General features: G+C 42.5%; 1 protein-coding gene across 1 annotated transcript in view; it reads left to right on the top strand.

The window, feature by feature from the left end:
• Positions 1–27,347, top strand: part of RYR3 (ryanodine receptor 3) — a 529,492-nt gene that overhangs the window by 393,690 nt on the left and 108,455 nt on the right. The window contains exons 44-52 of the mRNA XM_040492205.1: positions 5,470–5,650; positions 7,068–7,176; positions 9,663–9,783; positions 16,556–16,725; positions 19,112–19,332; positions 21,773–21,863; positions 23,485–23,625; positions 24,849–25,012; positions 27,091–27,169. Coding sequence (XP_040348139.1) covers positions 5,470–5,650; positions 7,068–7,176; positions 9,663–9,783; positions 16,556–16,725; positions 19,112–19,332; positions 21,773–21,863; positions 23,485–23,625; positions 24,849–25,012; positions 27,091–27,169 — 1,277 coding nt within the window. The remainder of the gene's footprint in view (positions 1–5,469; positions 5,651–7,067; positions 7,177–9,662; positions 9,784–16,555; positions 16,726–19,111; positions 19,333–21,772; positions 21,864–23,484; positions 23,626–24,848; positions 25,013–27,090; positions 27,170–27,347) is intronic.

The raw sequence follows: 27,347 nt of genomic DNA, 5'->3' as shown, positions 1-27,347 counted from the left end.
GTTTCTACTTGAAGGATGAATAGGCATTTCAAATTTTGAACATCTTAAGGATTAATTTGTATATCTACCCTAAACTTGTTCTCTTAGATTCCCCATCCCCCTAGCTAGCACTACTGACTTTGCAAAACTCTTAGGTGGCATCTTTAATTCAGACTTTTTCCTTATCCCCACATCCAATCCACTTAAAATTCTGTAGATTCAATGTCTAAAAGTTACCTGAAAGCCATCGACTGATTTTTCTCCATCTTCACTGGCCACATCCTACCTCAAGCTATCATTATCTTCCACCTGGACCACTTCAGCTGCATAGAAACTGATTTCCCAGTTTCTACTCTTAGAAAGGCATTAATTGGCCTCTGTTGCACTATCTGCAAGATATTTGAGAAGCTCTGCTGCAGGTATATAGACCAGGTAGAGTTCCTCTGTTCCACTTATCTCATTCCAGGGTCTAGGCTTGACCATCTTCTACAATACTTGTCCACTGGCCCTGGATCAGTGACTAGCAAGTAATGTGGGCTTACTGAATGGTTGAATTAATGACCAAATGGGCAAACAGTTCCGCATTTGCTCCCTGGCTGCCATAGTAGTTTATTGACCTATCCCTAGCTCCTCCCTCCACAGATTAGAAAGCCCTAAGGAGGAAATCGTATATCTTAAACACTTGCAATGACTTGGTTCATGCAAATTGCCGACAACCGTATTAAAGTTGGCACTTACAATTAAAAGGTATTGGGTCTTGCTCATCGCCCCTACCTTGTGATACTATAAGGTAAGACACTCTAGATGCATTCATGCTAGGCCTCCAGTGTTCGTTCTTCCTACAGTATGACTTGATGAAGGATATGTTCTTTTCCTTAAGACTAATTGAAATCTGAAGAAATGAACAACCCAGGTGCTTGTAAACAAAGTCTGACAGTTGATCTAGTAATACAGTAATGGATAGTGACCCTCAAACTTTCCATCCAGTCATTTCAAGTCTCTGCCTTGAGTCTCAATGGAGTCTATTCATTTATTCAAAAATATTTTTGAATGCCTATTATGTGTCAGATGTTAACAAGATGCTTGAGCATACAGGGTTAGATAATGCAGACATAAGGCTCTGTTCTTATTACATAGACAACCTGGTGACAAAAACAGACACAAACTAATACAAACAATTCATTAATTATACTTGTGTTCAATGATTACAGGAAGAGGGCAGGGTGTTTGAGAAGACCAGGTCTTCTAGGGCTTCCAAGAATGAATGGGAGCTACCTAGGTCAAGGGTTTATGTTAGGGTAATGAGAAGGAAGAAGGCATTCCAAGCAAAGGAATTTGAAACAAGGACTGTAGTTAGAATATTGAGAGTAAGAAAATCTATGGACTGTAGGTAAAATCATTGCAATAATACTAATCATCCTTGTGGTGAGAATGACTGCTTCAGGGTCAGATAGGGGGAGAATCACAGCCATTGCCATCTGACTTCTCAGGAATGTTGAAAAGAAGGTAGCAATGTAAAGATAGTGTTGAGAGCCTTTGAAGAAAGGCACTGAGAACATTCACACAGTTATTAAGCTCATTATTCATTTTGGAACTCAAGTAAAAACATTGTTTAAGCCCCTGGGCAAAACTAGTTTACCTCAGATCTCTTGCTCCCTTAAAAAAAATGCCCTCAAGGTCAGTATTCAGCTTCCCCACAGTGGATTTGTTTGGCAGTCTAGTTTGCTGAGCTACAGGTAATTAGGAATAGAATGTTCTCTCTCCTAATTATGCCGTCTCCTCTACCTTCTGAAGCCATTGGAAATTCTCTTCCTTGGTCCTCTCTCCAATTAGCAACAATGGTTGCTTACAGTTCCTTCCTCTTGCAGGTTGCTCTCTGCATCCCCCACAGACATCTACGATTTAGTAATCAAGAGATGGCTTCCTGGGTCAGTTGTAGCAGCTCACTTAATTAGCTTAGATTTGAAGCCCTGAGATTCAGATAAAATAAGGTTAATTTGGTGAATGAACTTCAATAGCAAGCTCAATGTAGAACCCACGGTCTTAGTTTTTCACATTTTCTTGCACATGGTGGTCCATGTTCCGTCTAACTCCAGGATACTGATCACTGTGGCAAGAAGAGCTAGGTTGATTTCAGCTTGCTGGTAAAGATCATGGCTGATCTGCAAGTGTTTCCACCCTGAGAACTGAAAGAATCAGATTATGATATTTAAATAAGTTTGAATAACAGGATTGGAGGTTTTGGGCCATTTTTGACACTTAAAATTTTACAGTTTTAGCTTCGTTATTCTTAAAATGAAAAATGACAACTAGGAGTGTGGATATAAGTGACACCTGGTAAATTATAGAGGCCAACAACATTTGAAAGTAGTGAGCTGTGAGTTGTATCTATAACTAAGATTATTTGCTCTCTAATAGGTTGATTTTCCTGGTGCTTTTCTTTAAGTGCCCCTCCTGTATGCTGTATTAAACTGTATCAGGGGCGCCTGGGTGGCGCAGTCGGTTAAGCGTCCGACTTCAGCCAGGTCACGATCTCGCGCTCCGTGAGTTCGAGCCCCGCGTCGGGCTCTGGGCTGATGGCTCAGAGCCTGGAGCCTGTTTCCGATTCTGTGTCTCCCTCTCTCTCTGCCCCTCCCCCGTTCATGCTCTGTCTCTCTCTGTCCCAAAAATAAATAAATGTTGAAAAAAAAAATTTAAACTGTATCAAATATAAATACTAGGTTTGACTCATAGTAAAACATGGCCTTAGGACTTGGCATCATTGTTGTATCTTCCACAGGTTGCTCAACATTGTTGAACATCTCCTTGGTTTCTCTCCTTCAATGATTCTTTCCACCATACCATTACTGTGATTATTGTGCCCTTTTGCCATCTCCTAAGAATTTTCTTCACATGGATTCTGTTTTAATAAGATCAAACTCTTTTTTATATATTAGATGGAACTTGGAGGAAAGCCTCTTTTTTAAAATATAATTTATTGTTAAATTGGTTTCCATACAACACCCAGTGCTCATCACCCACTCCAGCCCCCCCCCCCCATCTACCCTTAGTTTGTTCTCAGTCCTTAAGAGTCTCTTATGGTTTCCCTCCCTCCCTCTCTGTAACTTTTGTTTTTTCCCCTTCCCCTCTCCCATGGTCTTCAGTTAGGTTTCTCAAGATCCACATATGAGTGAAAACATATGATATCTGTCTTTCTCTGCCTGGCTTATTTCACTTAGCATAATACCCTCCAGTTCCATCCACATTGCTGCAAATGGTCAGATTTCCTTCTTTCTCATTGCCAAGTAGTATTCCATTGTATATATAAACCACATCTTTATCCGTTCGTCAGTTGATGGACATTTAGGCCCTTTCCATAATCTGGCTAGAGGAAAGCCTCTTTATAAGAATTTTAGTCTTGTGAAGGATTGAGCTATAAAACAGTAAATGCATGCCAGCGGACTATTTAAATTCAGTGTAATGAAAACTTTTCTGAATCCAGTTACACAGTTCTAAAACTTACGTGGTGTGTATTTATAATCTTGAATTTTACCTGTACTTTAGATAGATGGATGAGAAGAGGATGTCAGCAGGCTGAGCTCTAGGCCAGGACCACCGCTGGGTTGTACTGTATGCTCTCCGGGGCCATGAGTCAAATCAAGTGTGTTCAGGTGTGAGTTCACGTGAGAGCTCAGTACAAGCTAATCTGAAGCCCTGGGACAGCAGGCTCAGCCCCTTTCATTCTCTGGACATGAAGGAGAAATTTCTGTATATGAGGTTAGACTAATAGATTGACTCCAAAAAACTAGAAGTTGCATGAGTATCTCAACAGGGACGTGAGACCCAAGGAGATTGTGCACCATGCATACTTGCACACTGATTTGCTAAAAAGCTGGAATGAAAGCCAGGGCTTCTGGGTTCCCATTCTAATGCTCTGCTTACAACACGCCTCTAAGTTGATTCTTAAAAGTTTTCATTAAACAGAACTCCTGTGATAGTTTTAAAATATGTCTCTGAATTCTTCAGTGCATCTCCCTCCGAAAGATGGATGCTTCTCCCTTTGAGTGAGAGCTGGACTCAGTGAGTCACTTCCAATGAATAGGATATGGCAGAAGTGACAGTATGTGACAAGGTTGTAAAAGGCATCGCGGCTTCTGCCTTACTCTCTCCAATCATTTCCTCTGTGGGAAGCCAGCTGGCATGTGGTGAGAACACTCAAGCAGCCCCACAGAGAGGTCACATGGTGAGGAGCTGAGGCCTCCTGCCAACAGCTGTGTGTGTGTGTGTGTGTGTGTGTGTGTGTGTGTGTGTGCACGGAAGCCAATACTCCGTGCCCAGTCAAGCCTTCACGGGACTGCAGTGCTGGCTGACATTTTGGTAGCATCCTCATGGGAGATCCCATGCCAGGACCACTTAGCTCAAACATTCCCAAACTCCTGATCTACAGAAACTTTGTGGTAGTAAATAGTCGTTGACTTAGCCTGCTAAGATTTGAAGTACTTTGATGCGAGAATAAATAATTAACACAGCAGTGTATCAAGAGGCAACCTCTGTTCTAGAACTCAGTCCTCCGAGAATATCTGATGATCTCATGGAAAAATTTTTTGTCAGCCTTTATCCAATACACAACATCAAAAAAGTCTTTTCTCAGAGTCTTAGCCCAAAGATAAATTCTCAACACAAATTAAGATTTCATCTGAGACCGAAAGTGTGTTTCATGAAGTTGTTGGAACAAGCTGCAAAAACCGCTTTTGGTACCAAGTATTCTCTCTGAGGGGCGCTGGCTGGACCCCTCCCTTAAGTTTTCCAGTTCCCCTGCTTAATCACTGCCTCAGGAAATTAACCCTGTCTCAGTGGTCCATGTTCTTCCAAAGAGAAATGCCAGCAGAATACAGTTCTTCAACCTGCAGCTTCCCACAGAGGTACTTAGGAATAACCAAGACCGTTTTATCAAGTTGGATAAAGCTGGATAAATAATTTCAGAAAGGTCTGTCGTCCATCCACACAGACTTGGTTGTTCTGAAGTACGTGTTGATAGTCCGTGAGAATACAGTTCATGAGCTACCATGTTATTTCCCTGGATGTTAATTGAAGCATGTCAGCTTAAGTTAACATTTTACCTCTTCTCGAGGAGGGAAGGAGATAGGTTTTAGCAGCTTCTCATGGAGTTAGTAAACATGTCAGGTTCTTTGTCCTCTAAGTCAATTGTGACTGAATCAGTAATCTGTGGAAGACTTGCTTTCTGAGGATCAAAATAGTAGTGAAAGAATCACAGTGCAAAAATCCCAAACTTAAAACTCAGATTCTGTTCTATGATGGTTAATCTTAATGCTTCAGAAAACAGATTTTGACCGAATTTATCAAAGCTCCCCTTTCTCTCCATCAGTATTACCTCCTAATTTTAAGAATAAGTGACACACTCAATCCAATACTGTTCTTCTCACCTCATGAATTAGAAATAATTGGGGGTGTCCCTTCCAATGAAAAGGAAATAATGCCCCTTTTCCTTAGGTGAAAGTGTGGAAGAAAATGCTAGCGTCGTGGTCAAGCTGCTCATCAGACGCCCAGAGTGCTTCGGCCCAGCCTTGCGAGGTGAAGGAGGAAACGGTCTATTGGCAGCCATGCAGGGTGCCATTAAGATCTCTGAGAACCCAGCTCTCGACCTCCCCTCTCAGGGATATAAGAGAGAAGTGTAAGTGAATGGAATTGCCTTCTGGGCCTGATACAATTGGTGAGCTCCCAAATATTGTCAGTAAATGGATTATTAAGGAAGTGTCCATAGCTTCTCCCTAGTGGGGAAAGCACAGGTTCTTTACAGTTGTAGTTAAAACCTTTTAAATCACTTTGTCAAGCACACTGCCATCTTGACTCTCCCAAGTAAGGCTAGTGATCAGGATGACCTTCCCCCCACCCCTTGCTTGTCTCCTCTTCCATTCTCTCTCTTACACCAACTGGCAGATCGAGCCATCTAAAAGCTCTTTCAGTCCCCACTGTGCCTCCCTTGCGGCATCACTACAGGAGGAAGCTGCAGAGACGAAAGGCTGGACCGGCCAAGGTTACAGCCACTGTCTCCCTCCAGCCCATTCCCTTTAGTGCTTAAACCTCAGTGCCTCATCCCTTACCTCACTTTTGCAAAGAGGTAGTACTCTCCGCTTTCCTTCCCGAAAGTGTTTTGATTTGATTCCTCAGGTAAAAAAAAGAGAGCTGTACGGGGCCCCGGCATGACTCAGTCAGTTAAGTGTCCGACTCTTGATGTCGACTCAGGTCATAATCTCACAGTTCATGAAATCGAGCCCCGCGTCAGGCTCTGTGCTGACAGCAGGAAACCTGTTTGGGATTCTCTCTTCCTCTTTCTCTGTCCCTCCCCCCACTTCACTCTCTCAAAATAAATACATAAATTTTAAAAAAAGAGAAAAAGAGAGCTGTAGAATGTGAAAAAATCGCAGCATCGATAATCCCGGTATTTAAGGGTTCAGGATGTAGTTGGTGGGTTGGTGAACTGTCTTGTCCTTGTGTATTGGGACCAGTTCCCTTTCTTTTATTATAGCCTCTATATTAGACCCCAGAATCTAGAGAGTGGGTATAACCCCATAGGGGTACCTGTCTAGGCAGTTGGGGTTCGTTTGTTTATTATTTGTTCTGGTACGTGATCTGGTAGAATTAGAAAAAACCCAAAACATCAGCTGCTCCACCTTCCTCGTGTGGCATGAGAAGAAACAGAGGCCAGGGTCATACAGCTTGTTACCAACAGAGCCAGGGCATGGACTTACTCCAATATGCTTTCCACACACGTTCAGGGCAGAAAATGGAATGAAGAGTTAGTAGGAGCTTTGGGAAATCCTGCTCCACTCCACAGGTCTGCAGGATCAGCTCATGTCAGTACTTAGGCCTTGAAGTTCAGAGGACCTAGGAATTCCGTGGACAAACATTTGGGTCCTTTGAGCTTACTGAGTAAAACCACGTTGTTGGGAGGGAGGGTGTCCAAGGGAAAGGATATGGGATCCTTAGGATGAGCAGAGGGTTTCATTGTCTTGCAGTTCATGTCCAATAACATGGCCACACCTGCCAGGCTTCCTCACAACTTCCCCATGTTGGTTCTCTTTCTGCAGCACGGAGGACGGTGAATATGAAGAAGAGATCGTGCACATGGGCAATGCAATTATGTCTTTCTATTCAGCCCTTATAGATCTCCTGGGCCGCTGTGCTCCTGAAATGCATGTGAGTTCCCACTGGGCAACTTTGAGGGGCTTGAGCGAAAGAGCACTGGAGATTTCCTGAACGTAATTTCTTCTTCAGTCTCTGGCATTTCTCTCAGTTCCTTTTAGCTACTAGAGTAGTTTCCACCTCTCATAGCTGATGCCGCAGGCTTCTAAGGAATGATTCCTGAGCAAGTCCCTGTGTTGTGTGATTTCTCTGTGGCGTTAGTTGGGCACATCCTCCACATATTCCGTCTTATAAGCCCCCCCAAATTATGTTTCCATTCCATTAATTTGTCCAGAATGTGACCAACTTGATTCTTGACTGTGGCCACTGGTGCACTCCACATGGAAAATCCTCTTTTCCCAATGCCCCATGGTGTTAGGCACCAGGAAGGCAGTCTCTTTCCCTGGCTCATGTGTGATTATTTCCCAGAGGTAAACTTTGCAGGAAAAAGGAAAAAAAAAAAAATAGATGCTTCTATTTTTATGGGATGACTTCTCAGGCTTCCAGTTCTGTCCTAAAAAGTTATGTTCCTCCTCTTCCCTTTTCACCTCTGCTCAGGGATGAGCGAGAGTGACCTTATTTCACATAAGGCCTCACATGATTAGGAAAGGAGGAAATAATTCCATTTTATATCAAAATAGAAAAGTTTAAAAATTTTTTCATTAAAAAATGTCCTTGGTCATTTCTTAAAAGAACTGTTTGTTTGATTTGCTCATTCAAGCCTCTGGTGCCTGCCTGCCTCTTCCTGCACTGCTCACCGCATTTGGATTAAGCCAGGGTATCTCTCAAACGTGGTTTGCAATGCAGATTGGGTTAATATAAACAGTGGTATCTAGTGTTGATGAGACTGTGTATTTGGTCATTGACAGGTTAACAATAGATATGTTGTATATTTTTTTAATTCTTACAAAAGACACAACTCATTAAAATAGTGGCTTTCAAACTTTTTGACCAAAAAAAATTGTTTTAGCCTTAGTAAGAAATTTAATTTACCTTGCAACCCACCATATATATGTATATATGCATATATATGTATATATATATATATATATATGTGTATATATATGTATGTGTATATATATATATATGTATATATACATATATATATATTCCAGAAACTAAATTTACCATTCCTACAGACACTGCACGCTAACATTTTCTTTTCTATACTAATCTACTTCATGCTTTTTAATGCAGGTCACAACCCCCTAATGTGATTTCACAGCCCACTAATTGGTCACGACCTATAGGTTAGGACACTGCACTAAAGTATCCAGTCTTCTCTTTCTTCCAGTATGTCATGGGCCTGCCTAAAACACAGTCTAGCCCATTTGCAAATCCATCTACAAGTGGGTAGGGAAACTATCCCAATGTGGAAGAATCCAGGTTAAAAGTACTGTGCATGGAACAAAGTCTAAATCTTGCTAAGGGAGCCTGATCAGCATTCTTAACTGAGGATTCTGGTTCCTACTGTGATAAATCAGCCTCATCCACATAAGCCCATCTTTCCATTTTTGTGCCTTTCAACAACTGAAGCTTTAAAGGGAGGAAGGGAAAAACTAGCATGTTCTACAGTCTTGGGACAGGATGAGGTAGGTTGTCAGTTCCCTCATCACTGGCATCACTTGAGAAAGCAAGTTACACATTTGGCTTATTCTCACGAAGACAGCATTGTGGGACAGGTAAGCCATCAGAGCTGTTCCATCTGGGAAGGAGTTCCTTCCTTCCTTACTGCCCCTCTGGCTTGACAGTTGACACATAACCCTTCTCAGCACCCTTCCCTCAGGCTCCTACTCTATAAGTGGTGGTTGGAGGGGAGGAGCCATCATCACCCGTGCAGATTCCATCCTGAGCTCGTAACAGTTCAGTTTGCAGCTGAGAGCCTGTTCTCAGAAGCTTACCCACTGTCCTCATGTTCCGGATATGCACCTGTACACACTGGTTGGCTCATTCATGATCGTATGGATCAGGTTATCCATCTCGGGATACCTCTGCTTAGACACTCACATTCTCTAGGACATTCTCTATCACTACCTCTCGCCCACCCCCAGCCCCAGCATTAATCAAACTTGTAGGAAGGTGAAATTCATAAGTAACTTCTATATTTAGCTGAATTCTAAAGTCTGGAATTGTGGCCACAATGTCAACACTTCTGACATGGCCACTGAGAATTCCGTGTATTGCAGTCACACTGAAAATCCCCAGCAGCCTGCACATTTACTGCAGAGACTTGATCCCATAACTGCATAACCATTGTAATCACAGCAAAGGAATCGAGTGACCTCCTTGTTCAGAGTTATTCCCTCAGTAGCACCTCCTCGAGAAAATCAAAAGAGAAAGTTCCCTTCTTTCCCCATGGCCATAAGTGTCTATGGCAATTAGAGAAATATAGAAGTGTACCAACCCCTTATGGAGAACTATTTCACTGCCAGAGGTTTGGAGGTGGGGTGGTGAGGGGTGTGGGAACTTCCTTTATGTCATTCTCCAACCCTGCATTGCAGCTTATCCAGACAGGAAAGGGGGAAGCCATCCGGATCAGGTCAATCCTGCGCTCCCTGGTCCCCACTGAGGACCTGGTTGGGATCATCAGCATCCCCTTGAAGCTGCCTTCCCTGAACAAAGGTAAGAGAAGCAGCTGAAGGCTGAGTTCTGCCAGTCTCCCAGGGGGCCACTTGCTCAGGAGCTGGACTGTGTACTGGTAGGTAGCCTGTCTTTCCAGGCTCCTACTCATGGGACAGGCAGCACTGGGAAAGGTTGCTCTTTTTCTGGCAATGAGGAGTTCTCTCCTCCTGGCTCCAGCTAGCTGCTGTCTCCTCTGGTCTGCTGTCGACAACTCCTGTACCCTTTTCCCCATGGGGAGGGCCAGTCTAGACCTCACAGTCCTCTGAGTGCTCTAACCCTCTGGAAGGAAGCTGATGGAATGGAACCAATGAAAGCTCTCACCTCAGCCTTCTTTCTCCTTTGCCTCAGTGTCCCCGGATTGTGCAGCCAGGTGGGCAGCAGACGGCTAGGGCCTGACTTGGGCTCCCTTCCACCACAGCCCCGTGAACCTCATGTCCGTGGATATAAAGAGGTTTTCACCCAGTGCTACTTGCCAGATGACCTTTGGCATCGATCAATGTTAGCTTTGCAAAACCTATACTTTCCCAAAAGGATTCAATTTCTCCATGTCACTGCGCTTGCTATCCAGGCAGTTTCCTCCTGGCAGTTGGAGGAATTGAAAAGATAACATGACTCTGACTATTACAGTGTTTCCTAAACTGGTGTTACACAGAACATTTTTGTAGAAAACATTAATTGCTGTATGTGTTAAGAAGTTTGGAGTAATATAAGTTTGGGAAATGCCTTGGGATATTTCACATTTTTTCCAGCATAATTGAGCTACAATATATAATATTATGTAAGTTTAAAGTATACAGTGTGATTTTGTGTGTGTGTGTGCGCGCGTGTGTGTGTATTTTGCAGGTGTTTACCACAATAAGTTTAGTTAACACATCCTTGACCTTACATAATTACCTTTTTTGTTGTTCTATTGAGAGTATTAAAGCTCTACTCTCACAGGAACTTTGAAGGAAATAATACAGTATTGTTAACTTAGTCACCATGCTGTATATACCATTAGATCCCCGACTTACTCATCTTATAACTGAAAGTTTGTGCTCTTGGACCAGCATCTGCTCAGTTACCCTACCTCCCCCATGACCTGGTAATTATCATTCTACTCCATGTTTCTATAATTTGATTGTTTTTAGATTATACATATAAGTGAGACCATACAATATTTGTCTTTCTCTGACTTATTTCACTTAACATGATGTCCTCAAGGTCCATTCATATTACTGCCAATGGCAAGATTTCCTTCTTTCTTATAGCTGACTAATATTCCTGTGTGTGTGTGTGTTTGCATTTTCTTTATCCATTCATCCATCAACAGACACTTAGACTGTTGACATGTCTTGGCTCTGGTGAATAATGCCACAATGAACATACGGATGCAGATATCTCTTTGAGATGATGATTTTGTTTCCTTGGGAAATATTCCCAGAAGGGGGATTCCTGGGTCATATGATCGATTTTTCATTATTTTGAGGAATCTTCATACTGTTTGCCATGGCACCTGCACCAGTTTACATTCCTACCAACAGTGCACACAAGTTTCCTTTACTCCAAATCCTTGCCAGTATTTGCTATTCCCTGTCTTTTTGAAAATAGCAATTCTAATAGGTATGAGGTGATAGCTCATTGTGGTTTTGGTTTGCATTTCCCTGATGATTAGTAATGTTGAGCAACTTCTTGTGCGCCTGTTGGTCATTTTCATGTCTTTAGAAAAATGTCTTTTCAAGCCCTTTGCCCATTTTTTTAAAGTGTGTTTGTTTAGAGAGAGACAGACAGGGGCAGAGAAAGAGGGAGAAAGAAACCCAAGCAGGCTCTGTGCTGCCAGAGCAGAGCCCAACATGGGGCTCAAACTCATGAAACTGAGATCATGACCTGAGCCAAAACCAAGAGTCTGATGCTCAACCAGCTGAACCACCCAGGCACCCCTCAAGTCCTTTGCCTGCTTTTAATTGGGTTTAGGGTCTTTTTCTTGTGAATTCTATGAGTTCCTTATGTCTTTTGGATTTTAACTCCCTGTCGGATGGTTTGCAAGTATTTTCTCCTATTGTGTAGGTTGCTATTTCGCTTTGTTGTTGGTTTTTCTTTGTTGTGCAGGAGTTTTTTCTTTTAGGTAGTCCCACCTATTAATTCTTGGTTTTGTTGCCTGTGCTGCTGGTGTCATATCCAAAAAAAAATATTTCCAAGACTGAAGTCAAGGAGTTTACCTTTTATGTTTTCTTCTAGGAGTTTTACAGTTTCACGTCTTCCATTTCCTTAGTCCATTTTGAGGTAATTTTTGTGAGTGGTGTAACTATGGGTCCAGTTTCATTCTTTTGAGTATGAATATGTAGTTTCCCCCAACACCATTTTTTGAAGAGACTGTCCTTTCCCCATTGAATATTTTTGGCTTCTTTGTCAAATATTAGTTGACCATATATGCATAGGTTTATTTCTGCCTCTCAACTGTATTCCATTGGTCTGTGTGTCTGGAATTTATCCATTTTTTCTGGGTTGTCCAATTTGTTGGTGCATAATTAAGCATAATAGTCTCTTGTGATTTTTTATATTTGTGTGGTATCCATTGTAACATCTCTTTTGTTTATAATTTTCTTTATTTCAGCCCTCTTTTTCTTGGTAATTCTAGCTAAATATTTATCAACTTTATCTTTTCAAAAGTCAGTATTAGTTTTGTTGATCATTTTAGTGTCTTTTCCCTTCCTTATTTATTTCTATTCTTTTTTTTTTCCTTCCTTATGTATGGGAGTATTCTGGATCTAACTATATATTTATCCATATTACCAGTGTGTTTTATATTTTCATGTTATTGTTTAGTATCCTTTTATTTAAGCTTGAAGAACTCCTTTCAGGGGTACCTGGGTTGCTCAGTCAGTTAAGTGTCTGACTTTTAATTTTGTTTCAGGTCATGATCTCATGGTTTGTGGGATAAAGTCCCACATCAGGCTATGTGCTGACAGTATGGAGTCTGCTTGGGACTCTCTCTTTCTCCCTCTCTCTCTGCCCCTCCCCTTATTGTACTCCCTCTCCCTTTAAATAAGTAAATAAATAAATGGGGGGAAACAAGAACTCCTTTCTGCATTTCTTTTTTTTTATTTATTGTTTTTTAACACTTATTTATTTCTGAGAGATCGCAAGCAAGGGTGGGGCAGAAAGAGAAGGAGACAAAGAATCTGAAGCAGTCTCCAGGCTCTGAGCAAGCTGGTGGCACAGAGCCTGATGTGGGGCTCAGAACCATGAACTGTGAAATCGTGACCTGAGCCAAAGTTGGATGCTCAACCGACTGAGCCACCCAGGCACCACTCTTTCAGCATTTCTTGTAAGGCAGGTCTAGTGGTGATGAATTTCCCCCAGCTTTTGTTTGTTTGGGAAGGTATTTCTCTCACCTCCACTTCTGAAAGACAACTTCACTAGGTAAAGTATTCTTGGTTGGCGTTTTTTTCATTTAGCGCTTCACATGTATCATCCCATCTCTCCTAGCTTGCTGCAGAGTTTTTCTGCTGAGAAATATACTGATAGCCTAATGCGGGTTCACTGGTGTTGGTGAAATTTTTTGTTTTGCTGCTTTTACAATTCTTTTTGCCTTTGATTTAGACAGTTTTAGTATAATGGGTCTTGGAAAAGATCATTTCAGATTGAAATTAAAGGGTGACTTATTAGCTTCATGAGCTTGGATGTCCACAGATCTCTCTGGGTTTGGGAAGATCTCAATGGTATTTAAATAAGCTTTCTCCTTCTTTGCCCTCTCTTCTCCTGTGGGACTTGAATGAGGTGTAGATTGTTCCTCTTAATGGTGTCCCATAAATCCTATAGGCTTTCTTCATTTTCATTCTTTTTTCTTTTTGTTCCCCTTAATGGGAAATGTCAAATGATCCTTCTTTAATTTCATGGATTCTTCTGCTTGGGCCAGGGTGGTGTTGAAGTGCTCTACACAATGAATTCTTTCATTCAGTCACTGTATTCTTGAGCTGCGAAATTTGTGTTTGTTTCTTTATGTTTTTGACCTCTGAGCACCTTGAGAATAATTCTTTTGAATTCTTTGCCAAGTAATTCATGTGCCTCCATTGTCTTTGGGGTCAATTACTAGAAGTTTACTGTGTTCCTTTTGTGGTGTCCTGTTTCCCTTCTTTGTTGTGATACCTATAGCCTTGCATAGATACCTGCACCCTGGGAGAAGCAGTCGCCCCTTCACACTTCATGGACTGACTTTGGTAAGGAAAGACCCTCACCTGAAGGTGGGGGTGTGTTAGAGTGTGCTGTGACCCCAGATCTCGTGGGACAGGGCACCAAGCACAGTGTGTGCTTTGGCTTTAGATCTGGGGCTTGGGGGGCATGATGTCTTGGCAGCTCAGGCCACTGCGGTCCACCACACTGATAATTATGCGGTCCTTGGCAAGTCCTGCTGGAGAGCCTCAGTAGCTGCAAGGGCTATTGGGATCCTCGGCAGTGAAGTCCATATCTAACAACTAGGAAGAAGGTAGGCAGTGGTGGTAGCTGGAGCCGGTGATGTGTACACTCTGCTGCAGGGACCAACTGCAGGTGCCTGTGTAGTGGCACAGGCCAGTTGCAGACACACGTGGAGTGGCAGGAGCCAAGGTGAGCAGCAAGTATCAGGGTGAACTGTATGGAGGCACTAGCACCTGCGGGGACCCTGGCTGTCAGCATGCATGCCTGTGGCTGCAGGGTCTCACCACAGGTGCACAGCAGTGGTAGCCAGTGACAAGACTCAGGCCAGTGAGATGCAAGTTCACAGTTGAAGGTGCCAGCTGAGATGAGCCCAGCAGTGCAGGCCACTGACTGGAGGCAAGGCCAGAGCTGGGCCCACAAGCAGCTGTGGGGCCCTGGTTGTCTGCATGTACTCCCGTGGCTGCAGGATCTTACCACGGGTGTATGCATGGAAACAGAGGCCAGTGATGGAAGTCTTCCCAACTGTGCCCACGATGGTGGGTATCAGCTGCAAGGGTCTGGGCTGGCATCTTGAACCAGTACAGCTGCAGAGCCCAGGACTGGCTGCCAATGCAGATCAGGGTTCTGGCATTGAGAGAGATGGGAGTGAGAAGAGACCCAGGTGGCTGGGCATCTGCAAACACAAAACCTGGGAAACCTGCCAGGGTTTCACGGTGGCTAATGCTGGGTGTTGGTTTCTTCACTGGCAAGAGCTGCTGGGGTCCTCTGTAGAGCAGGTCACTGGTGACCACAGTGACTCCCACTGCCTGGTTGATACAAGTGGCCCTTGCCCTTCTTTCTTTTTCTGAGACCTCTCCCTTCACTGGGCCCTAGCTGGGGTGAGACAGAAGGTATCCTTCATGTAGCTCCCCAAAAGGTAAAGGAGATGATTGTTCACCCCATTCTCTTTATCCAGTGAAGGGAACTCTTTCTAGATGAGCAGCTCCTGCTTGGCCCTGAACAGTGCCAGCCTGGGATAATGCCGGCAAAATGTATCCTTACTTTCTTGTGCAGTGATTCTCAGGTTTTTTGTTCTACTGTGTTACTGAAGTTTCTCACATTGACTCCTGGCTTCTCCCAGTGCTGTTTCTGTTCATGGATAGCTAATTGTTGATCTTTGTGGGTCTCTTACTTCTCAGTCTTGGTGATATCAATCTCGAAAATGTTGTGCTTATCATGAAGAACAAAGATTATAGAGCCTTTGAAAAAACATATGATAAAAGAAATGTCAAACTCAGAATTACCCAAACTTTTTGAGCACAAAACACTTAGTAGTATCCTATAAAATGAATGTTCCTCACAACATGAGTCTCAGAGATTAATTCAGCCTCGCAATTCAGATCTGGCTCCCCCTGGTGTTCAGCAGAGGCAGGTGGCTTCTTGTTGGGAAGGTCCCCTTCTCTCCTTGCTTGGCCAGAGCCCTGCACTGATCCCTGCGCTGAATGAGGCTCTGGGCTGGATAGGACTAAACCTTTGTGGCTCTCAAGGTAATTTATGAAGTACGGTATGTAAATATGCTCTGATTTAGCTTGATCATTTAGGGGCTCTTTTTCCTATTTTTTGATGTTAACAAACTTTCAAACTCCTGTCTTTATTCTCTAAGTCAAGCAGTTTTTGTTTTCTTCATGGTATTCCTCGCTTCACCTTTGAACTTTTGTATTAAAATAAGATTAGAATTATTGGAAGATCTGTCCTCAATTTCACCTAAATCAAATAATAGTTTCCAGATACTAAGAGAATATTTCCTCAGTTATGTGCTATTTATGATGTAATGGCTACAGACAAGACACACTCTTAAACTTAATCTCCCTTACATTTTCTCCCTTCATTTCTTCTGTCTTCAGTCAACAAAGCAAAAAAACCAAGCCCCGATTCCTGGCATTTGCCCATTTCGTGTGGTGTAAGTACTCTCACCATGGTCCATTTCAAGCTCTCAATGTGTGTCACTGAGCCACGGAGTTGGAAAGAGAATGCACATAGCACACCACTGTATTGTATTTCCAACATGCAAATAAAACATATAAATAACCTCAAAAATATAGTTGATAGCAAAGTCATTAGGAGAGGATGCGTTTTGAGTATTTGTCACCTTTCTAAATATAATTTACTTAATTGTAAATTTTAGTTGTTGATAATGAGTATGTCTAACAACTGGCTCAAGAAAATTCCTGAAATGTAAGCAACCTGCTGTTCCAAGCGAATATCCGCTGGCTGCAGCACAATACTGCATTCCTGTTGCTTGTTAGGAGAACAAGGCGTGTAGACAGACACCCTCTGTGTGGCCTTTGAGTCTGTGGAGATAGAAAAGGGGCCATGACGTTCTCTGTGTGTCTTTCAGATGGGTCGGTCAGCGAGCCAGATATGGCAGCCAACTTCTGCCCTGACCACAAGGCACCCATGGTGCTGTTCTTGGATCGTGTTTATGGCATTAAGGATCAAACTTTTCTGCTCCACTTGCTAGAGGTTGGATTTTTACCTGACCTAAGAGCCTCTGCCTCTCTAGATACAGTAAGTGGCTAAAATAAGGAAAACTATCTTTTCCCCATCATTGTATGTTAGTGACATTAGATTTCAAAGTGATTATTTTCTATCTCCTCACTGATTACATGTTAGCAGTCAGCTTTAAAGGTAAGAAAATAGAAGTACCAAGAAATGGAAGGTCTTAATTTGTTGGGCCAGAGAATTAAATGTAGGTAAACTCGACCTCACATATTTAATCCAGATTCCTCTGTTGCAAGTTTCTCAACCTTGGCACTATCTGGTGTGGGGGTACATCCTGTGTATTATAGGATATTTAACACCATCCCTTGACCTCTACCCACTAGATACCAGTAGCACACCCATAAAACCAATTCTGGATAGCATCAAATGTCCCCTAGGGGACAGAATCTCCCTTGGTTGAGAACCAGGGCTTGTTGCTTATGAAAAGGTCTGGCTGCCAGCATTATAGGCTGGAAATACTCTTCCCACTCTCCTTAAGTTTCATGCACTGACCATCAGGAAAGGTAATCTCCAAGCCAAGCAGTTTTGGAGCTTTGGGCATGGCAAGGTCAAGACCAGAGGCCAAGTCAAACCCAAGTTTGAAAGTCAAGGGTGAAGTATAGTAATCCAACATCAACAGACATCAAGACAGAGGCCCCAGGAGTTATAAAGCATAGAAGCATGATTGTCCAAGTCAGAAACAGTGCACCAGAAGTCCTGGGTCCAAGGAGAAAAGAACAATTCGATCAGCATAAGTCTAAAAACATCTTGCCAATGTAGGGTTACTTTTTTGGAGAGCCAGAAGATGCAGGTCTTCTTAATCAATCATAAAGTCTCTCAAAGGCTCCACCTAGTGTCCAATAGAGATAGAAGTCTGAGCTCTGTGATGGGTGGTCAGCTAGCCAGTACCTTAACTGGGATGGATTTCATTTGAATGGGTTACTCGCAAATGTATAGGATCACCCAGAAATGGGAAGCAATACAAGTCCCAATCTGAATGGAAGACCCATTCTTATTTTTGGCATGGTGTTAAGAAATGACATATTCCTGAAGGTGTTTGGGACATATGATCGTTTTGGATAATTAAATCATTGCTTCCACAGCTACTTTCGTTTTGAGTTTTTTCTATAAATTACTTGATTTAAAAAAATGGTAATTGTTTTCACTTTTGGGACATTCCCAAGGTTCCTGATGAAAGCATTTGGGTTTTTTATAGGTCAAATAAACAGCAAATTCTGTTCTTCCATTTGGTGTTCAAATCACATGCTTGTCTAGGCACAATCTGCAGCAAAATAAGCTAAATGTTCAGTTCCTTAACACATGCATTTTTATGCATTCTCTTTTGAAAACTTTTAAGCCACTGGAATCAAAGCTCTGTCCTTCCCCATTGTGACAACTCTATTTACCAAAATGATAAATGTGAAAGATTTGCTATTTCTTTCAGTAGGATTACTAAGTCTTATCAAAGACAAACTTTTGATAATTAATAGGAATACCCAGAAATGTGTACAGTTCAAGACAGTTTATCATGTCATAACTTACAGAAAATGTGTTACAAATACAATGGCTATGATAATCACAGGAAATAACGATAAGATTTTATCTTTGTGGATCTCAAGGTTTCTTTTGAAGTTGCCTAGTTTTCAAAGATGGTAGCTAAGAATGCTTTGACTAAATGTCAGTAACTGGGCCTGCCTTGTGTCTAGCCTAAGTGAATGAGAAAGAACACTGAGTGAGAATTAAAGGAGAGTTTTTTAGTGAGTCCTAAGTTTATGTTCCTTGTACCCTTTTCCCATCAAAGGTAGGTTCTCTTTAGTGAATTCTACCCTCGTGCCATTTATCAGATAGTGAATTGCTCACAATGCTCATAAATTAAGTGATAAGGTCACAGCTCCACTTTCTCTCTGTAAACCTGTCACAAAACCAGTAGTTTGACGGCTCGCTTGGCCAGTAGCCACTTACTAATCTCAAAATCACCTCAGGACAAATTGTGAGTCTGCACAAGGTGAGAAAAAAGAGCTAAGACAGAATAATAACATAGTAGCTTGGCAGTTGGACTTTGCAAACATGAAGAATGTTGGGTTAGACTGGTCATCGGCTGATTTTAATAGGTTTTAGGATCCCTCTTTGAAGGGAACAGATGTTTGTGGATCATTTGGAATGAGTTAGGACCAGCCAGCCTTTGCTTTCCTTCTGTTTATTTTTTTCTTTTAACCTGGTTTTTTTTTTTTTCCATTTAAAAAGCAAAAGAGAAGTAGGTCTGCTGACAAGGTAGGGAGTTGTTCACTCTGTCACTGTGAAACACTGTTATGCGTAAGCTTTCCAACCTGCCAGACAGGATCTCCATACGCAGGGTAAGCTGTGCTCTGTCTTTCCCAAGGAGATTAACCAGTGTCCCAATTCCCTTTCCTAGGTTTCCCTAAGCACCACAGAGGCCGCGCTTGCACTAAATAGATATCTATGTTCTGCTGTGCTTCCACTCCTCACAAGATGCGCCCCTCTCTTTGCCGGAGCAGAACACTACACCTCTTTGATCGATTCTACACTACAGACAATATATAGGCTTTCCAAGGGACGTTCCCTCACCAAAGCTCAGAGGGACACCATAGAAGAATGTTTGCTTGCCATTTGCAAGTAAGTACCCTGGCCTGTGGTTTTCACCTCCATGTGTGCGTCCGTGTCAACTGCATTTAATTGTATAATTGATAAGCTGGTGACTCCAGCTTAAGGAAGCTTCCAGGCCTTAGCCATACACCAGCGTCTCCCCAGACATCTCCTCTTAGGTTATGCGGGGACTCCCACTTACCTCAAGTTTGCTATCACCTCTGCATGGAGTCTCATCTCTCACTATGGAGAAATGGGGGGCACAGCTCAGGCTCTTGCCCTGAGGGTTGGTGGAACAGAAGATGAAACTGTCTTTCAGGCCTTAAGTATTCAGATTAAGAACTAATGTTTTGGTTCCTAAAAGCCAGAAACCAAGTTTTTCCTTCTCTAAGTGAGTGGACCTTTACACAGAGACCAGATGTAAGAGTATGAATCAAAGCAGCCTACCTGTAAGCCTCAAAGAACCTGGAGCAAAGATAAGAAGTAATCTCCAGTCCCAGTGGGGAATTAAGGGCAGTAGTTTTCACTGGAGCAAAGATAAGAAGCTCCAGATAGTGAATTGCTCACAGAACCTGGAGCAAAGATAAGAAGGAATCTCCAGTCCCAGTGGGGAATGAAGGGCAGTAGTTTTCACCACTGCAGATAGGTATCAGAGCAACCAAGGAAAATGGTAAAGTCAACCCAAGAGACTTGGATCCTCAGAAAACTGTCAAGTCTGATAGGGTCAAAGGAAGAAGGCCCCTTCCAATAGCAGGTGTCAGCAATATGGTCCAGATGCTGATTTGCTGTGTTAAGCCAGTGTTTTCTGCCTTGGAATCATATAGGGAGCTACAAAATAAATATCCAGTGTCCATGCCATACCTCAACCCCCAAAATCAAACCTTTAGTAATGGGACCCAGGCTTATAATTTTTGAAGCTCCCCAGGTGCCTCCATAATACAGCCAAGATTGAGAACCACTGCTCTGGGATGTCCAGGAGATAGGCCCAGCAGGTGTCCCTGTAGTGGCCCGCTGGATATGGTCCTTATTCTTGTTGAATGAATGGTTTCCTAATCACACAAGAGATGACTGTGTACTGGGGGGGGGGGGGGGAATTAGGGCTACCTAGAAAAAAAAGCAATAATTAGTAATGAATTTTATATTATAATTCCAAGATTTAGAGACAAGGCCATTTACTTGCTGTATATTTCACTTTTTCCTCCAGGACTTTTTATCACAAGGCCGGCTCTTGGAAAAGTTGTCAGCCAGATTTCTCTTGTCCATCTCCATTTGCATCCATTCTCCTTGTAGGATTTCTTTCCTGACATTCCAACATTTAACATCAGTCATTAACTTGGCCTCCATGGCTCCTTGTGCATCTGTGGTTGGAAGTCAGTAGGTCTTGAACTGAACATACATGCTAAATTATGTATATGGGCACTTTTCTGTGCAGAGAATTTGGACATTCCATTCAGTTTTTAAAAGCCTTGGTAATCTAAAAATAAAAGTGAATCAATGTTGTTTATCTCTCCTTTCTCTATTTCAGAATTGTGCCAACTACCAACGCCATGAACTCTTCGATAATTTGATAAATTGTTCGCTAATTGATTATAGTATTTGCCTGTTTAAGGAGGGTTGTTTTGTTTTGTTTTGTTTTGTTTTTTGGAGGACAGAGCCTTAACCTAAAGAAATGATTCCAATAATGAGGATTTCAGAGATTGGATAGTAACTCAGAGGGTCTTAAACTCCCTTGCAGTCACACCAGTAGGTGGCCTCAGATTCCACCTATGCACTGGTCAACTCCATCATCCTTTGCAGAATTCAAGGAGACAGTTGGCCCTTAGAGATGGCTGTAAAATCAACTGCACCTTCTTTCTATTATATTCTTTGTACATAATCCGTAACTATATTTTGATGATGCATAGACTCTAGGACATCTTATCACCTGGTGATTAGACTTTACCTTAGGTATCTCACTTCGTTAGCCATACATTCCCCTTTTATATTTTAAATATACAGTTGACCTTTGAATGACACGGGTTTGAATTGTACAGGTCCACTTGTATGTGGATTTTTTCAATTAATACAATAGTATAAATATATTTCTCTTATAATTTTGTTAACATTTTCTCTAGCTGCCTTTATTGTAAGAGTACAGTATATAATACATATAACACAAAATACGTGTTAATCAATTGTTTGTGTTACTGGTAAGGCTTCCAGTCAATAGTAGGTTATTAGTAAGGTTTTGGAGGGGGTCAAAAGTTATATGCTGGAGGGGTCAGCACCCCTAGCTGCCATGTTGTGAAAGGATCACCTGTACTTACTTTTAAAGTGTGTTATCATTGACCGTGATTTACCCAAGATCTTGTTTTAGGAGCTAATTATTCTGAGGCTTAGCTCTGGTATATGGTTATCAATGAGTGTTTCTTCTTTCTTCCTTCTTTTATCATTTTCTTACCTTTCTATTCTTTCTTATTTCTTACTGCAGTCACTTGAGGCCTTCAATGTTACAGCAACTCTTGCGACGTCTTGTCTTTGATGTGCCACAGCTCAACGAATACTGCAAAATGCCTCTTAAGGTAAACCTCTTTATTGCTGCAGAAATACAGTCCACGGCACAGAAACTTGCCTTGCAAAACATGAGGGCTTCACAATGGGGGAGCAAAATATACATTCAATGAGTTTTACTTTTTTGAGGGCTAAAAAGATACAACCCACCCTATCACACCCCTTTCTGAATGTCCAGGTTGCAGAGAGTAGATCAGTAACTGCTCCAATTTTCTTTAATTGCTTTCCACTGGCTACGTGTTATTTAGCAGAAGTTAATGAGGGGGACTTGGATTGTGCAGTTTCCTGCCTTAATTACGTTTTCAGAATGTATCCAATCTCAAAAAGCTTTGAAGGCCTTGTGATTATTCATTCAAGTACAGAAACTAAATTGTCCTTTTTCTATTCCATACTGTTTTGTGCCTTTTTTTTCCTGTTGAACAGACCCTCTTTTGTGTTTGTTTTTAACTCTTACCTGCTTTCCTTTATGAATGTAAAGTAGAAAGAACCATAGAGCTATTTGTTGTCTCATTCATGATTTTCTCATAAATTACAATAATTTTATCACTAGCACAGGGAGCATCTGGGCCTGGGTGGGAGGGCACCACAATCAACTGCCCACCCAAGAGAAAAATGTTTTTTTAACTTTCACCTATGAGGTACCTGCCATATTTGCATATTCATTGTGTCGGCAGTGGCTAGCCACACCTGAAAATTCTGCCTGGTGACTTTAACAGAACTTTTCCTTTTTCTCAGAATTAGGCAAAGCCAAGGATTTCCAGAAGCATTTTACTGGGATAAACAGAATTCCCAGAAGCCTTCAGTTCAATCCTCTGTCTCCATGCCAGGCAGAAAGCAGCTTGTATATTGTCAGAGATTCCACTGCCCTCCAAGGGCTATTCTTCTAATCTTAACCCCAGTAAGCATTTTAGCTGAAAACTATGGTTTTCATAGTCCAGCCTGGCATTGCTTCCTCAGCAGGCCTGTACTGCCAGCTGGATTCTGGTCCCTGAGGAAGCAGCATCAATAGCACTCAGTAAGCTCGCTTTTACTTCTGAGACCAGCGGGATTTTTCTTAGAGGGTGTGGATTCCACCTGTTGGGATAGGAACTTTGGCGCTGTGCTTCTGCCCTCTCCTGGCCACATGTGGAACTGTTGTAACACGGCTGGGCCATCAGAAGGCTCAAGAGAAAAGCAAGGAAGCCGCAGGCAGTAATCAGTATAGAGAAAATCTTCAGACCCCACGGGGTGCTCCTCACCATCTCCATATCAGCATCACTCAGAGTCTTCTAGATTTATAAGCAAATGTCTGAGAAGAAATTATTCCCACCTTTGAGTGCCTGCAGTGTTAGATAGCAACTACTTCATTTGAAGTAGAAAGAGTTCCTCTCCATTTTCCAGCAACTGCTGGGGGCACATTAGGAGGCACAAGAGTTAATCAGGTGGATTCAGCTCCGGCTAGAGCTCATTAGGCAGGAAAGCAGACCATTCCCAGTGGTGTCTGAGGGCCTCTCTGTAGATAACCCAACTGTTTCAACTGTTGGTTTCACTCTCATGTCTGCCCTCTGCTGTTGTGTTCTCCCCTGCATGTTGCGGATGCCTGTGGATCTTCCGTACCCCACCCACTGGTGCAATCCTGTTCAAACCTCCCAGCTTCTGACAAATCACTATGAACAGTGCTGGAAGTATTACTGTCTGCCTTCAGGATGGGGGAGCTACGGGCTAGCTGTGGAGGAGGAATTGCACCTGACGGAGAAGCTCTTCTGGGGGATTTTCGACTCCCTCTCCCATAAGGTAATGGCAGTACTTCTGAACAAAGAGGGAGCACCTTGATAACCAATGAGTAATAAATGCCTGTGAATAGTAATAGCTAATGTTTTTAGCCTTTGCCACGTGCTAGGAACAGAGCCGGTTACTTCCCAAGTGTATATCACACCATCCTTACCCAAATCTGTGAAACAGGAGCTATGCTAATCATCATTTCACAGACGAGGAAAAGTCTCAGAGCAGTTGAATAACCTGTCAGACTCACAAAGCTAAAACACAGGAGGACTTCCAGAGCAAATTACAAAAATATTTCCTAGTTTCAGTCTTGATGACTTACCCTCACTGTCATTCCTTTCCTCCTGACATTGTGTGGCCCCTGTTAGCCAGTCTTTACCAAGCTCAGTTGTAGAGGAGAATCCCCAACAGCTGCTCTGATGTTGAGATGTGGGATTTTCAAAAGACCACATACCATTCTGAGGAAGGTTCTTCACAGCCACTTGCTTGAAGAAAAAGTGAGTAAGAGGCCTCTGTACAGTCTGACTGAAATACAGGTCAAACTGTCAGACTTGCCTCCCCTCCCCTTAGCCCAGTTTATTTCGATTTTTGAGGTCGCCATCTTTAAAGGTGGAAAATGAGTAAGTCTGGCTTTCTTACCACAGTCTGAAGCTTGTGGATAGCTCCAGTTGGTGTTCACCTGCACTTAAATTTTATTTATTCCAGTGTTCCTTTGGTCTAGTAGGAGTAGATCAAAAACTGTTCCTAACCCCATATTATTTGACTGAAATTTCTTCCGGGCCCCATTCAAGAGAGAACAGATGTGATATTGAGCCGTCTGCTGAGGATACCAACATAAGACCCATATCAGCTGCAGAGGGGACTGTCAGAGCTTCTCCTGTCCTCTCCAGTCACAGGTTGGGTCTATAACCATCTGTGGTAGGCAAGTTTATAGACCACTGTAATCCTTAGATATTCTTGCAATTAACTATTTGGGAGATACTGATTTAAACTTTGATTAAAGGATTTTCACCTTAAAGCAAATGGTGACTTGAGGGCTTTACGGGTTGTCGTTTGATCTTCCAAGGATCCTTAAGTTTCCACCAGAAAGCATCAAAGGATATAGATGTTCCCCATTTTGGTGAATCTGGACAAACGCAAGTGTTTTATTTTTTTCAGCTAATTGATGAGTTGTTCCCTGTGGGCGGCACTAGTTCTCATCTCTGTGCTATCATGGTCTTTGTCTTCCCTCACAGAAGTATGACCCAGACCTTTTCCGAATGGCCCTTCCTTGTCTCAGTGCTATAGCTGGGGCGCTACCACCAGATTACTTAGATACCAGAATCTCAGCCACGTTGGAGAAACAGATCTCAGTGGATGCAGATGGCAACTTTGACCCCAAACCCATCAACACCATGAAGTGAGTCCAGAATCATCTCTAAGCCAGTCGACATTTTGGCCAGTGGCTGGTGTTTCTCTTTCAGAAGGTAGCGAGGATTATGAACTTTTCTTCCTTCTGTCCTGCTAACCCTGCGGATCATTTTCTTTGACACGCTATAAGTCACGTTAGGCACTGGGTTTTGTCAGCTTCTGAAGGTCTAATCCGTCCATATCTGATTATGTGCTGTATTATTATATTCTGGGCTTTCCTTTCGGGGGTTGGTTTATTTATTATAAGAGACTAATGCTTTCCACAAATAAATGTCACCCGAGGCATTGTTAAGAACCACGCTGACAAATGATGCAATTAATTTATTAATGAATTTTTTGACAAAAATCTTCATTCTTTGTGAATTAGGCCTCTATAGTTCTAATAGCATTGTACATCAAAACAACTCTATAAATAACACTCAGCTGAACTCCAGTAAGGCCTCAGGGTGTGAGTGACAGAACAGCATGGGGTCCTTATTTGAAAGACTGGACCCACTCTTTGCCATGCCAAGGGATGCTGGAATTTTAGAATCACCCTACAATAGTGTCTTTTACTTCCTCCCTCTGGTTCCCCAGCATTCCTCTCTAGTGATGATCAGGCCACGGATAAAATATTGGGCAACATATGCCCAATTTTGTCTTCTGGCAGTTCTTTCCTAGTTATGATTATGCGTTGTGGGTCATATAGTCTTCATGTCCGGGTGCATTTTAAATGAAGAGCTCTAAAAATGCTTTAGATTGAACAGGGAAATCAAGACATCCTGTAAGAGCCCCTTAGACTTGTGGTTTGCGGCAGTAGCTCCCATAGGAGAGGCATAGCTTGAGCCATTCCTAGGGGCCGTCAGCTTTGATAATGTATAAAATTCACCTTCGGGAAAATTATGTACACATCCTATCACATGGAGCCTTGAGCGAGTGGATGGCAGGAAATAGAATTGAACCTGCTGTAAAAAAGAGGTAAGGGGTGTGATAAAGTACCAAGCAAGACCCCAAGAGACGCAGGTGTTGACTTTGGAGAACTTCACCTTGTGAAAACGTAAACATACTGAAGGGATGACAGATGGTGTAATCACTTGGATGCCTTTATAAACATTTTGAGATATACACTAGCAATTGTTTGCTAGCGATGAGTGTGGTTCCATGTTATCTTGAGAGTTCTGATTTCTTCACACATACCTCTGGCATCAGTATGGTTCTCCAAAAAATATAAGTAACAGGAGCTAGAAGTTAAGCAGAAAAGCACATGATTGCAAGGATACAGGGTTATAATTAAAACCTAGTGCAAAGCTGACCAACCAGGCCTCAGGAAGCAAGGAACCAAGGCAGGGTGACGACATGAACAACCTTCAAGTAGTATCCCCATTAGATGAATCAGCGCAAAGACTTTGCTGCCCTGGCCTCAAACAACTCAAGACTCAAATTCCAGGGAGAGTGAGTCTGATTGGCCTACTCAGATGTCCATTCTTGGTGACCGTTCGCATAAGACTCCATGCAATTCAAGACGTGTTCCTCAGAGGAAAATGGGGGTGCTTTTTGTTTGTTTTGTTTTGTTTTTTGTTTTTGTTTTTTTACCACTAGATGGGACAGAAGCTGCCAGGCCAACAGAAACAAGTGTCTGCTCTCCTAACCAAATTCTAATATTTAAACATGAGTCTCTGAATCCAAAAAAGTAGACAGTCTTTTGTAACATTTGGTTCTCTGTCTACCCATTTCTGGCATTCCCAGTTTGGAGTTGGTGAGGTTACGGGCAGTGTCTTTGGATAAGGGGATTTTCACTGTCTAACCCAGGTCAGATCTGGCACAGGAGCCAATGGAATCTTGAGCAGCTGGAAGGTCACCTGTGCAGCAGAGGCTCCTACAGTGATGTCCTCCAATAAGACCTGGTGTGTGTCTGTGACCCAGCATGGACAGGCCATGAAGTTCACAGCTGGGAATCCAGCTTCAGCCTTGGGTTAGCTGGTCCCTCCCGTCCAACTTCTGCCAGCTGATCGTTGGTTCTGGCCATCTTTTCAGTACATCCAGCTGAAGTGCTTGGGGAGGTTGTAATTTTTTTTTTTCTCATTTCAGTTTTTCCTTGCCTGAAAAATGGGAGTACATCGTCACCAAGTACGCGGAGCATTCACATGATAAATGGGCCTGTGACAAGGTAGGGATTATCATCCAACTGACAATTGTCAGGGGGAAGAAAAAACAGCCCAAGAACATTAAAGGGTCCAATCCTGGAAATCTGCCTGATTTGTCTAAGTGACAGACTGGCCATGCCAAGAGAATTCATTATTTCTGAGCAGCAATTTCCCAGGGATGGTGGAGGTCAGAGAAATAGG

This window comes from Herpailurus yagouaroundi, unplaced genomic scaffold, assembly GCF_014898765.1.
Source record: "Herpailurus yagouaroundi ecotype Mexico unplaced genomic scaffold, PumYag 184, whole genome shotgun sequence".
Classification (NCBI taxonomy): Eukaryota; Metazoa; Chordata; class Mammalia; order Carnivora; family Felidae; genus Herpailurus; species Herpailurus yagouaroundi.
The sequence above is the reverse complement of the archived record's forward strand: the minus strand, read 5'-3'. Positions and strand labels throughout refer to the sequence as shown.